This window comes from Dermacentor andersoni, chromosome 6, assembly GCF_023375885.2.
Source record: "Dermacentor andersoni chromosome 6, qqDerAnde1_hic_scaffold, whole genome shotgun sequence".
NCBI lineage: Eukaryota > Metazoa > Arthropoda > Arachnida > Ixodida > Ixodidae > Dermacentor > Dermacentor andersoni.
The window spans coordinates 26,909,525-26,923,273 of NC_092819.1; the positions used below are offsets into that span (position 1 = coordinate 26,909,525).

At 45.3% G+C, this 13,749-nt stretch overlaps 1 protein-coding gene across 2 annotated transcripts in view; it reads right to left on the reverse strand.

Annotated features, from left to right (window-relative positions):
• Positions 1-10,513, reverse strand: part of LOC126521575 (uncharacterized) — a 36,880-nt gene extending 26,367 nt beyond the window's left edge. For both annotated transcript variants that reach the window (XM_055065999.2, XM_050170270.3), the window contains exons 1-2: positions 10,274-10,513; positions 7,774-7,861 (exon numbers count right to left, since the gene is read on the reverse strand). In XM_055065999.2, the coding sequence (XP_054921974.1) occupies positions 7,774-7,861; positions 10,274-10,434 (249 nt within the window). In that variant the 5' untranslated portion in view covers positions 10,435-10,513. The remainder of the gene's footprint in view (positions 1-7,773; positions 7,862-10,273) is intronic.
• Positions 10,514-13,749: the final 3,236 nt, after the last annotated feature.

The following is a 13,749-nucleotide window of genomic DNA, read 5'->3' on the forward strand; positions in this document are numbered from 1 at the left end:
TTTGAAAGAGAAGGAGGTAGCCAATTAAAAATTATTTCTAAAGGCCTGTGCCTAGATAATAAATATATTGCTGTATGTTTACCTCGCTTCAAACTGCATTGCGCGCTTTTTTGACCCTGAAAGAAACCTGTAGAGTCTTTTGTCACCGGCGCGTGAAATGTACGTGATGATTGTGTCTCAGTTTTACTTCTCTTTCCAGTAAGCAATGCTAAAGGCCCATGAAAAAAAGCTCCTCTAATAATTTACAGCACTAATTAAGGATGAAAACATCGCAACTTGAACTTGCGCAATTAAACATCAAATATTCATTCATCGTAACTTGCACGCAGAAGTCACAAATATATGCAGGGTGTCCCATTCAACTATCATGCACCCAGGTTAAAAAACAAAGAGCAATTGCGTTACTCGAAGAAAACCTACTGCATATTGTTTTCGGTAGAGTGAAGCAGCTTCCAGTAATTTTTTCATTACTGATATTTAATTAGGTAATTGTAATGAATTATCTAACTCGAGAGATATTATACTTATTATCAAAGTGTCAATGAGAGATTTGTAGGCACAGCCAAGGGACACCTAATTGCGGTATCTTCAGCGACGTACTTATTGCCTACCATTTTTTTCCGATTGATAAATAAATCCAGAGAAATATGAAAAATACCACGCAACTGCGCTCCCAGCCACGTCATAAAGCAGCGCCCTTGAAAAGGCTTCCTCTGGGTTAGTCAGAACGAAAGAAAGGAAATAAAGAAAAATATTGTGATCGAGCTAGATGGAGCTAGAGCCCTATCTGCCGCGCCACGGCCGAAGTAACACGCAGCGTTTTGTGTTGGTTGGAAACAAGCTGTGATAGCTGTCATCTTAGCGTAGATAAAGTGCACGGAAGTTTTTTTTTTTTTTTGCCACACGACCTATCCACACAAAAGCGAATTGACAACGTCAGTACTAATGTTTAAAGTTGCGTTTTGCTTTCGTCCCAGTCGCCATGTCTTTCTCTAATGAACAGAAGGTAAACATAAGCCTTGCCTTGGGAGCTGCAAATGGCAACAAGAGGAAGGCCACAAGTATATACCAGTGTGGTCCGTCAGTCATGGAAGTGTGGCGGTAGACCAGACGCATCGACTGTCATCAGAAATTATGAAAACCAGAGACAAACCGGCAGCTTCAAGAAACAGCGGTGGAGGACTCCATCTTTGAGTCCTAGCCTACGCGCGCCTGTGTATGTCACGTCTCACTTTCGTCCTTGTCTTTTTCACGCGTCAGAATTTACGCCGGTGCTATAATCGGTCCCATCTTCTTCGATCACACACTGACTGGACAGCGTTACGTGGACGAAATCCTTGGACTGGTGGAGGAGCTTTTCAGTGAAGTCCCGCTGTCACATTTTGCACTTCATGTGGTATCAGCAAGATGGGGGCTCCAGCACACAGCAGCAGCCGAGCACGAAACTGGCTGGATGCGACTTTTCATGCGCAATAAATTGGAAGGCATGGACCTGTAAATTAGCCGCCTAGGTCACCTGACCTCTCTCCGCTCGATTTCTTTCGTTGGGGTTATGTGAACGTTCTTGTTTAAATGGCCGAGACGGACGTCAGATGAGCTCCAGGCAAGGATAACGGATGTCCGCCGTAGATTTCCAGCGTCGGTCATCAATAAAGCCACCGAAGATGTCATAAAGCGGACTCAGTTCTGCGGGCTATAGCTGCAGAAGGAGACACGAACACGTCCCCTAGGCAGCAGCTGGTGTCCAACGGCACTTACGAATTAATAGATAATAAGGGCAGACTGAAATCTTATGGTTTTAAACACGTAAGCATTTGTATCTTTACCCAACGAAAAAACCGTCCCTCCGTCCGTCCCGTAAGACGATCGCTTTCAACATAGCGCCCGCAGCAGCGAGGGAATTCACCTGCGTGCTGCCTCTCGCTTCAACTCCAACGAAGCGGCGAGAACACAGCAGCACATGCCACACTCTGCCGCTTTCGCAGATCGCTTTTAAGATGCAAGTTGCGCCACCGCTCCAGATGTAGCCGCCGCAGGAGCACGGTTGACCACGGTTCGTAATGGTTCAGTGCAGCTAATAAATGTATTATGCAAAAAAGGTGAGGCGTGCAGACAGGACACAAGAGAAGTGGACAACACGAACACCGTTCGTGTTGTCCACTTCTCTTGCGTCCTGTCGGCACGCCTCACCTTTTTTGCATAATGAATCCTTACCAACTAGCTCAGCTATCTGTCATTCTAAGCTAATAAATGTTGAATATATTTCGTTCATTTGCTATATATCTCCCTGCTCTTTTCATCCCACGTCCACATCTGCTGCTTGCTACCTATAACCTCAGTGAACATTGCTTCTACTCGCCTCTTCTACGTCGACTAGTGCAGGTCACACTTAACAGTTCGGTTTCGCAACTGCGTTTCTCCGTTTCACGGTTCTTCTGCGGTCGTTCTTGCAATTATACGAAACACACCAGCATACTATCACGAAAACCCGCGTCAGTACTAGGAAATGCTTACGCATCATTCAGGTAAATCCCAGAGGAGATTCTGCGTGGATTAAAAAAAAATTATGTGCCGACGTCCCGATTGCCAATTCTGCTTATTTAGAAGTGGTACATTGATTTTCTTGAACGCATCGGTTTTGCAGTTTCTGGAGACGTGAGGCGCTTCCCCGGCGGTTTATTTCGATTTTTTTTTTTTGCCAGGAACTTGTTTTTGCAGCACGCATACACTTTCATGCAAAAATAAAACCGTCACTGTAATTTGGCTTCGGTTCGAAGCAAGTTTGTGGCGCGTAATATGGCTGCGCGCGCACTCCTTCGATGCGGTGCGAGCAGAGCCGGGATTTCGAAACATTCTATGCCCATTCCATTGCGTTTCGTGCGTGGTCAGAGTTGAGCTTCAGCCACGCTATCAAGGGGCTTTTGTTATCAATGTGATCAGCCGGCCTTGAGAGACGGATAACAAGTGCGACGTGGAGATTAGAGGAAGGAATCGCTGCGAAGCAGCGAAACTTGCTGTTTGTGTTCCTTCCGTACTATTATCAAGATGATGCGCTCTCTCTCTTTGTGTTTGCGACAGGCAAAGCAGTTGATTTCAATCAGCTTGAGGGCACTGCTCTGTGGTGCGGGTGGGAGCGCAGTCGCGTGGTATTTTTCATTTATCGTGCGGTTTCTTTAGCAGTCGTAAAAAATTGTACGCAATCAGTACGTCGCTAAAAACACCGCAGTTAGATGTCATTTGGGGCTGCCTACAAATGCCTCGTTCAAGCTTTGATAAGTACGACGGCACTTCTCGAGTTAGATAATCAATCCTAATTACCTAATTAAATTTCAGTAACGAAGAAATCACTGGCAGATACTCCACAGTACAGGAAACAATATGCACTAGGTTTTGTTCGAGTAAAACAATTGCTCTTTTTTTAAGTCTTGGTGCATGATAACTGGGTCACCCTCCATAATTCACTCAGTGACCGAAATGAGGCCTCGCTGGATTCGCTAGAAATCAGAATCAACAGCAGTCATTCGCAGCTGCGATAATACTCGCACTCACAGAAAAAAAAAAAAAAAGAGAGAGAGGCTCCAGTTTCGCCGGAAAGGCGAAGCAGTATTAGTGATAACGAAGTATAAAACAATTTCACGAAGGAAGATTACACCACCGAGAGACGCCAGGTTCTTGGTGCTGCGTGAAGACTCAGACTGTGAAACTGAACTGTCTCCCACTATGAGGTTTTCTATATACTCATAACGCCGTCACATCACTGAACGATTGTTCGAGGTCAAAGTTTCTTCAACTGCAACTGTTATTAAAGGATATATATATATATATATATATATATATATATATATCATCAGCCTGGTTACGCCCACTGCAGAGCAAAGGCCTCTCCCATACTTCTCCAACAACCCCGGTCATGTACTAATTGTGGCCATGTCGTCCCTGCAAACTTCTTAATCCCATCCGCCCACCTAACTTTCTGCCGCCCCCTGCTACGCTTCCCTTCACTTGGAATCCAGTCCGTAACCCTTAATGACCATCGGTTATTTTCCCTCCTCATTACATGTCCTGCCCATGCCCATTTCTTTTTCTTGATTTCAACTAAGATGTCATTAACTCGCGTTTGTTCCCTCACCCAATCGGCTCTTTTCTTATCCCTTAACGTTAGACCCATCATTCTTCTTTCCATAGCTCGTTGCGTCGTCCTCAATTTAAGTAGAGCCCTTTTCGTAAGCCTCCAGGTTTCTGCCCCGTAGGTGAGTACTGGTAAGACACAGCTATTAAACACTTTTCTCTTGAGGGATAATGGCACCCTGCTGTTCATGATCTGAGAATGCCTGCCAAACGCACCCCAGCCCATTCTTATTCTTCTGATTGTTTCCGTCTCATGCTCCGGATCCGCCGTCACTACCTGCCCTAAGTAGATGTATTCCCTTACCACTTCCAGTGCCTTGCTAACTATTGTAAATTGCTGTTCTCTTCCGAGACTGTTAAAAATTACTTTAGTTTTCTGCAGATTAATTTTTAGACCCACTCTTTTGCTTTGCCTCTCCAGGTCAGTGAGCATGCATTGCATTTGGTCCCCTGAGTTACTAAGCAAGGCAATATCATCAGCGAATCGCAAGTTACTAAGGTATTTTCCATTAACTTTTATCCCCAATTCTTCCCAATCCAGGTCTCCGAATACTTCCAGTAAACACGAGAGCATTGGAGAGATTGTATCTCCCTGTCTGACGCCTTTCTTTATTGGGATTTTGTTGCTTTCTTTATGGAGGACTACGGTGGCTGTGGAGCCGCTATAGATATCTTTCAGTATTTTTACATACGGCTCGTCTACACCCTGATTCCGTAATGCCTCCATGGCTGCTGAGGTTTCGACAGAATCAAACGCTTTCTCGTAATCAATGAAAGCTATATATAAGGGTTAGTATATTCCGCACATTTCTCTATCACCTGATTGATAGTGTGAATATGGACTATTGTTGAGTAGCCTTTACGGAATCCTGCCTGGTCCTTTGCTTGACAGAAGTGTAAGGTGTTCCTGATTCTATTTGCGATTACCTTAGTAAATAGTTTGTAGGCAACTAACAGTAAGCTGATCGGTCTATAATTTTTCAAGTCTTTGGCGTCCCATTTCTTATGGATTAGGATTATGTTGGCGTTCTTCCAAGATTCCGGTACGCTTGAGGTCATGAGGCATTGCGTATACAGGGTGGCCAGTTTCTCTAGAACAATCTGCCCACCATCCTTCAACAAATCTGGTGTTACCTGATCGTTCCCGGCTGCCTTCCCCCTTTGCATAGCTCCCAAGGCTTTCTTTACTGCTTCCTTTTCCTTGGGAGCTATGCAAAGGGGGAAGGCAACCGGGGAGGATCAGGTAACAGCAGATTTGTTGATCTGCTGTTACCTGTTGCTTTGCTGTTACCTGCTGTTGATTTGTGTATATATATATAGAATATGGTATTCGACTTGCCGCCGATGGATGGGGCCTTGCCCCCTTGCCATCCCCTTGTGTATCGGTGCGATAACTACCTTTGACTCCGCTTATATTTGAAGGGTTCGAAGAAAAAAAATGTGTGCCAGGAGATTCGTGAGGCGGCATCCTGTAATAGTTAGCCCATTGTATGATTAGTTAGAAAATTGTTTCATTCTGGGCACCCTTAAGAGACCACCCGGTGGACAGACATTTGTTTTAGCCGTCCAGTTTCCAGTTTCAGTCCACTCCGAGTACGCCAGGAAGCCGCGTTGTATTTTTTTTAATGACTTATATTGAAGCATTTAGCAGTGCCGAATCCAGCGAGGAGATTCCTTCGCAGAAACCCCATTACATTTTCCTTCTTGTTTGCGCGTTAAGTTGGATGTATCACGGGAAAAGTAGGACGAAAAACGCAAGACTTGTTTTCCCACTCCTGCTGCTACTCCGTCATCTGTCCATCTGATTGCACCAAGCCGAACACGTGCCAGCTAGCCCGACTACCCATTTCGCTCATTGCGCTTGTGCGAGATGCTACTCCCCCCGCCCCCTCCCTATAGCACCGCCTGCCTTGCAAATAGGGTTAGGAATGGCTATCGCTGGTGGGCTAACCTTATCATATCACCCAACTGGCGCTCGACCGGTTATAGTTACCCTCGTAACAGCGCCCCTTATGCAAGCTGAAGTGCGTATAAGGAAAGCGCCTCAGAAGTCGACCTTGTCGAAAGGAAACTCAGAGACATTGTCAGACGATTAAAAAAGAAAGAATTATCGGGCAGAAATAAACACCGCCAAGGTACCGTCGGTTTTATTATGGGCCATTTTCTTTTTATTCGCGGCTTTCGCGATGCGATTATGTCATGCGTCGTTCCGTTCAGTTTGTCTGCTTTTCACGGAAGCCGGGAGAGAGAGGATATATGTCGGGAAATGGCATGTGTCTTGTAAGCGCACTTTAAACGCTGCCGAAAAGGCGCATTGTGTCAGAGGGACTTCCTCTCAGCAAGGTCAGGGCTGTTCTACTCAATAAAGTTACAAATCTAAAAAGAAAATCAAGAAGTGCAACAAAATGGCGAATCTGCCACTTGCCTCGACCCAGAAGTGACACTGAAAAACAAAACTATTACGATAAACTGCGTGAGTAAATTACGTTTATAGCATTCCTTAAGTAACCAATTTGTAAACTGTTGGGCTTATTTCTCTCTTTTGTACATAGCTACGTATGTTCTTTACCTGTGTACATTTTTTTCATTCGACGAGCGACAATTTTTACATATTTGTTAGTATCCAAGTTATCATGCTTTGTATAATGCTATAGTACTGATAGCTACCACTGGTCACGCTACCTATGACTGTCTCTAAAGGTAGAGATCCCGTCAAGCCGCCGATTAGCTTTTTGTCCATGAATTTCTCATCTACGAAGTGAAGAATGAATAAATTGATATTAAAATGGGATTATTGGGTAACCAGCTCTAGCGTAGCCTACCTTACACCATTTCTACATCTAAAATAAACAAATAAAGATACATGATACATTTGCAACTATAAAACGGCCGATGTTAATTGTCGGGAGAGGGGGCTTTGTCAGCTGGGAAAGACGCAAGAATGGCACACATGGGGGGTCGGGGTAGGGGCGGAGGCGACGCCGCCTTGAAGTTCCAGCCCGCCATGACATCCTGCCGATTTTGGCAAATTCTACTCGAGCCTATAGTTAATTTCAATTAGGTAAACAAGGCCGGCATTACGTTATCAAGGAGCGATAGACTCAGCATAGGAAAACGGCAGAACATTTCCTGTGCCGAACTGCTCGAATACGAAAAAAATACGCTGACCTAAGTGACGTCATACTGAAGTTACTTACGGCTCTGAACAACAACAACAATGACGACGACGACAACGACAACAACAATGACGACAACGACAACAACGACGACAACAACAACAAGCTTTCTTCACTTCAATTTAAAATAGTGACACTATTTGTGTGTTGTGTGTCTAGTACGTGTTGAGCTTTTTTCTTCGTCTTTTTATGTATTTTTGCCAGCATAGTGTATTTCGGATTTTGGTGTAACCCGCCCTAACGTGGCCTACCTTCCCATTTTTCTACCTAAAAAAAATATTTTCCGTCACATCATCATTGAAAACAGGGTAATGGAAGAATGCTTTACCTACCTAGATTGGTTCAGCGTTCATTACATTTAATGGGTCCCTTTAAACAACCCCCACCACAGCGCCTTTTATAGCCTAAGCGGCACGACTGAGGCCTTATTATTTAAAGCATTATTTTTTTTTCCAAAGAGAGTACGCACTCTTCTGGACACCATTCCTGCTATCCCGGTCCAGCGTCCGTGCCTCTTCGCTCCCCAGGTGGCTTCCGGGTCTCGTACGGGGACCAGGCTGCAACCATCAAGTGAGTCACATGTCAGATACGGTAAATTAAATTCCAGCGTCTTATATGCCAAAACCACCATTTCATTATGATGCATGCCGTAAGGGGGGACTCCGGTTTGATTTTTACCACCCGGGGCTATTTTTAAGAGTGCGCCCAATGCACGGCACACGAGTGCACTCCGCCCCGCATCAGAATGCAGCCGCCGTGGCCGGGATCGAACCCGCGACCTCGCGCACAGCAGCGCAACGTCATCGTATCAAAGCTACCGCGGTGTACAGGAATGGCGAGGAGGCGTGGATGGTGTGAAAGAGCTGAGCTGCCTCGCGGTGACAGTCGCTTTGGTGATAAGAACATTCCATAGATCGCTCTCTTCAAGGACATCGGTGTATAGCGATGAAAAACAACATTCATTCTCGTCGCACGAACCCGGTATAATGATAACTTCCTAGAGTAGGCGCCGTCGTGTGCAGATCAACACATGGCGCAAACTTGACGCCATTCTTTATTTTTTTTTTTGAACTTGATCTTATATATAATAAGGAAAGAGGAATGCTCGAGTGCCATTCCGGAGAAAGTAGCGCTGGCTATACAGAATCGTGAGGCTTATAGCGCGTTAAAAAGACAAGGACGAAAGTGAGACGTGACACACACAGGCGCTACCTTGCAACAGTCTTTATTTCGAGCAAGGGACCCATACATATATACAACTTTTTCGCGTACATCATACATGCGCTGTATGATGTACGCGAAAAAGTTGTATATATGTATGGGTCCCTTGCTCGAAATAAAGATTGTTGCAAGTTAGCGCCTGTGTGTGTCACGTCTCACTTTCGTCCTTGTCTTTTTAACGCGCTATAAGCCTCACGATGTCTTACCGACAAGCCCAAATCACTGCTTTACAGTATACAGAATCACTTGAACACGAAACAACGCAGGCGCGCTAACTAACATAATCGAACCAGCTACCAAACTTTGCGCTCTGCTACATCCGAGTGCGGTCGCCAGACGCACGCGCTATAGTTTGCTCGGCTGTTCCCCGTTATTCGCAGGCGTATATTCAGTTTCCTGGTTTCAGGTGAGCAAGCGGAAGCTTTGCCGACCGCACGCAGATTTTAATTCGGGCGCTGAGAGAGACCGTTCTCTGACGGCCTCCGAGAATGGCTCGCGGGAATCTTGGAGACCGTGATGTTCTGCACACTTTAGCAACAGGTGGCGCCAGGAGACGTTAGATTCGAAAGTTTCTCGTTTTTTTTTTTGCTTCACCGCACGTGCTGTTTCTACAGGAAAGCGCACCTGATTCTCGCAGAAATAATGAATATTTCAAGCGAACGTTTCTTCGCCTCTTTCTCACACTTTGCGGGTACTGTGTTGACGAGTAGACAACAACTTGGTTCATTAGGTATGTGCCCGAATAGGCAACTTGGGTCTCTGGATATGTGCAACTGGGTTCGTGGCACCGGTTAGATGCCCAACCTTGGCCAGCGCTCCGGAAACGGAAAGTGTTATATTCATATATTCGCCAGGATAGATAAGCGAGACAAGAAACAAGAAGTGAAAGAGTCGGCAGCATAATATTTTAAAAAGTCTTACAGAGGGATGAAAAAGTCGGCAAGATGATGATGATGATGATTATTACTTCGACAATCTCAAAAGATGCAGCCAAGTGTGGAGGAACACGTGAAGTGAGCAGGATGGGACTATTGCTATTTGGAATATTCCACAAATTTCTTCGCTATTAGCCTTGTTCGCATTGCGAACAAGGCTAATAGAAGCAGCCGAAGTGTCTTTTACCAAATTGTACCTTTGGCCGGCGCTGCGTTTTTTCTTTATTACTGTTATCTATCTTTTGGCAGACCCTGTCTTTTCCCCTGCAGCTCGACGTAAGGTTGCTCGTTTAATAACAATTCACAATATTTTCACGATGATGCACTACGTGATGCATTTATTTGTACTCCACACTATGTGTCCCATCGCATCGATGATATGGTTCATGTCTAGAAGAAAATAAAACCGCAGTCTTGTGTGGCTTCGCAGTGCAGTCACAGCTAAAGCTGCAGCATCTTGTCGGTCTCTTCCCCATCCTTATCCGTTTTTGAAAGACCTGAGATAAATATGACTTTAGGGATGAACTTGCGACTGATATGTGTTATATAGAGCTACGAAACATTCGTAACGGCCTGTTAATACAAAACAAAATACGGTGCAAGGCATGATGAAAGTGCTGACGTCGATCGTGCGCACAGCTTTAGTCGGTCAAGGGCCGACGCTTTCTCGTATAGCAGCGCATCTGTGGCACCACTTACATTACCGCGTACCGGCGAGTACGTACGCTAGAGCCTGTGTTTGGGTGGTGCTGTTGTTCACGGCATACAAGTGAGGCGACACTACCACCCGACGCGATTCGCAGCCACTGTCACCTCATGTTGAAAGCACTGGCCAGGTTGAAGATGAGCGAGAAGTCCACGCCTTCGTAGACGAGAGTGTCATTCGGCGCCGGCCGTCTTGATACTGAGAAGGGAGAGTACTGCAACAGAGCAAGGGGCATGCGCGCAGTTTCCGTCAAGGTGCCGCCCACCATTCACGTACACAGGGTGTGTTTCCAGCGTGTTCATTCACAGTATCGATCCCACACGCGTTTTGATTGTTTTACAGCAATCGCGTGATGCGTCTCTGTGGAATGTTATTTGCAGTTGGGCGGTAGTCTGATAAATTATTGCGACTCTAGCAATTATTTCGCACTTTTTTTGTAATGCCACCTGCGTGTCATGCATAACACCTTCCGAATTATCCCTACAAAGAAGTCTCGTTTCTATACAAATTACTTCTCTTGCACTGGGTGAAGGGGAGAGGGGAGGGCGTGGGCCTACTGTGCACACACTTTTATTGCTTTAGCGCTTTTATGAATACTCCAGTTACGCTAAAGTGGCCGTCCATGTATACAGTAAGTGTCCCAGCCGCATATTCCAGCAGATAAACCTGGGAGCTATCGCTTGACTTCGGCAATCATCTTCCAATTGTTCCTACCACACCGTTTACTTGCAAATACTTTTCTTTGCACGCGGACGACCACTTCTATTACTCTTCAGATCTTTACTTCACTCTGTAACTTGAAAAAAACTTACCCTTCCTGGCACTTACCTCGACGTATCCGACGAGCAGTTTCCGTCGCCAGTAATTGCGTACGACGGGCGACAGCTCGAGCGGCGACACCGGCTTATCAAATCCCGTCTTGTCGTTCCACCGGGAATAAGTGCTGAGCTTGGTGCAGTTTTCTGAGAGAAGCTCAGTCCGCTTCACGTCGAACACCGTCTGGAACGTTGATGGACGCCCTCGTGATGATTTGCTGACCGCACATTCTCTCGAATACAATTACACGACGATGTCGCTGTTATACTAGCAACGAACTTGAAGACTGTTCGTAAGCTTCTATTCAGCTATGAATGACGGATTAAAATACGAGAGAAAAACTATATACCAAACGATGTGCGCGAAAATTTCAAGTTTGTAATGAGGAAAGCTTTCTTGGCATTGTCAGACCAGTTTTATTTCTGGATGTCTAGCGATTTAGCTGCCCTATCAAAAATGTGGGCCGATGCCCAGGGTAGTGCAGTCTAAAGTGTGGTCCGTTCACTAAGTATGTGCCGCAACGTGGGACACTGGGTGTGTTCCACTGGGCATGCGAGGACTTCGCGGCGGCGGCGCTAGATGGCGTAGCGTGTCTAGAGGGAAGCGCGGGAGAGGAGCCTGGCTTCAGTACACGCCTCATACATGACGCGCTTCGGCTAATCGCATATTTGGATAGTCATCGCAGATGAGTTCTGCTCGATTTCTTTTAGGTACAGCAGGCGTTGATACCGCAGAAACTGACCTGAACTTAGAGGTTCGTGCAATTACGCCGCTGCATTCGCGACTTTTTTTCAGTTTAGGTAGCCCGAACAGTCCAGTGCTGTACTAGTAAACTACGCTCCTGCGATTGCAAAAACGGTCGCTCTTGTAGTGAGAGAAGGATCTAGGGGCAGGATAAGACGCAAGAATTAAATACAAGTTGCGACGCCATCCTGAAGTTTCTACACCGGCTGACCGTGACGTCACGGGTTTCGACAGTCAACTTTGGCCTATTTGATTATTTGTGGGTAACCAAGAGCCGCATTGCATTGTAAAGGAACAGAAAGCCGAACCTATCCTAGCAAGCTACGGGAACACTTATTGAGCCAAAATGGCCCAACTACGAGAAGAAAATTTGACATTTGTTACATTATCTTGACATATCGACGCTAAGGTTATGGAGTGAAATGCAACATAAAAAAGAACTTTGAACTTCATTGTTTCTAGTAATGCAATGAGCCATTCTTTGCCAAAATAACGGAAATGTTGTTGTGGAAAATATTTTCAGTTTAAAATGACTCTTTTATGTTAACTTTCGTGTGTCCTCGCTAGTATATTTATTAGCCTGCGGCCCTCACACGGCGTTGAGTTGCCTTACCTGATCCCCTTCAAGCGGGGTGACGACCAATAGTCTGCAAGCCCCCAAGCTGTTCTCCAGTGGCTCGGGAGCCGCTGGCAGAAATACGACGTATCGAAAGAACCGGTACAGTACTGACGAGCTCACCGCTTTGTGCAGCTGTTGTTTTGTGATAAAGAAACAATACAACATTTTTATAGACGGAAACGACAGAAATGAAATGCGACTAGAGAGAAGACAGAAAAGTCGTCCTCAAATTCTTGACGCCATTTTACACTTCATCACGGTACATAACACCCCAATCATAGGCGCTTCGCTCTCCTGGTGCAGAATAACTTTTTTCATTCTCTGGTACCTCGTATTGCGGTAGCAGTTATCTTGGGGCTGAAGAGCATGATGAAAAAGAATGTCTGTTCAGGCAGATTAGGACTGAGATAACAGTTATGTTGTGGCGAAATATTACCGTAGTTACTCGAGAAAGTAAACCGCTTTTGGTTCTTGTCTCATAAGAAAAAATCTCAGACTTCAAAAATGAAACAAATAGACGTTTCATCAGTAGCAGGCAGAGTGGGTTGAAACATCGCAAATAGCAAAACTAAGTTGATATCCTTGCCTCTGGCCTTAGTCGTGAATCATTCGCATGATTGCATGCGACAAGCATCAAATATTCACTATCCTGTCGAGATGCTCATTCGTTATACAATGCATTGGCATTACTTTTGTCGCTGTCTCTCGCACTGTCCTCAGTTCTGTCCAGTGCGTTTCAAATGCAGCACTTCCGGAAAATTCTCTTGGCCAATTTAGCATGGTATTATCTGACTGCTATATATTTCGAAGCTTGAATCGGAGATGCGATCTGTCACAGGGCTATTTACAGAGCGGCAAACACACGTAAAGTTGTATGTTCGGCTCCCTTTTAGTGTGACGCCGACAAGCGTATAGGTGTGCCCAACTCGTGTCGCATGTTGACCACGCTGCAATAATATAGGCTATAACGAGCTCCATGCGGTCAATTTTCTTGTCGAATATTAACGCACGGCGTCATTTTCACTCGCCAGCACCATTCGATACAAACCAAAATAATTGGAAACTAAATACTTCACGAATACGACCAAAATATCTTCCGAGTCACCATTTTGGTCAAGTTGATGCAGTTATTTCAGTAGCGTGTTCCTATACAACTTGCCTTTTAAGTGACGTGCTGCTTTCGAGAAGAAAGGGGGGGTTAACCGAGGGGCCCGATTTTTATTAGTCATATCATGAGAAGCCAACAAATACCGACACCAAGTACAACATAGGGGAAATTACTTGTGCTTAATAAATGGAATGAAGAAACGATAAATTAATGGAAATTAAAGTGGATGAAAAAACAACTTGCCGCAGGTGGGAACCTGCGGTGTCAGTGTTTGTTGGCTTCTTATGTGCTGGTTT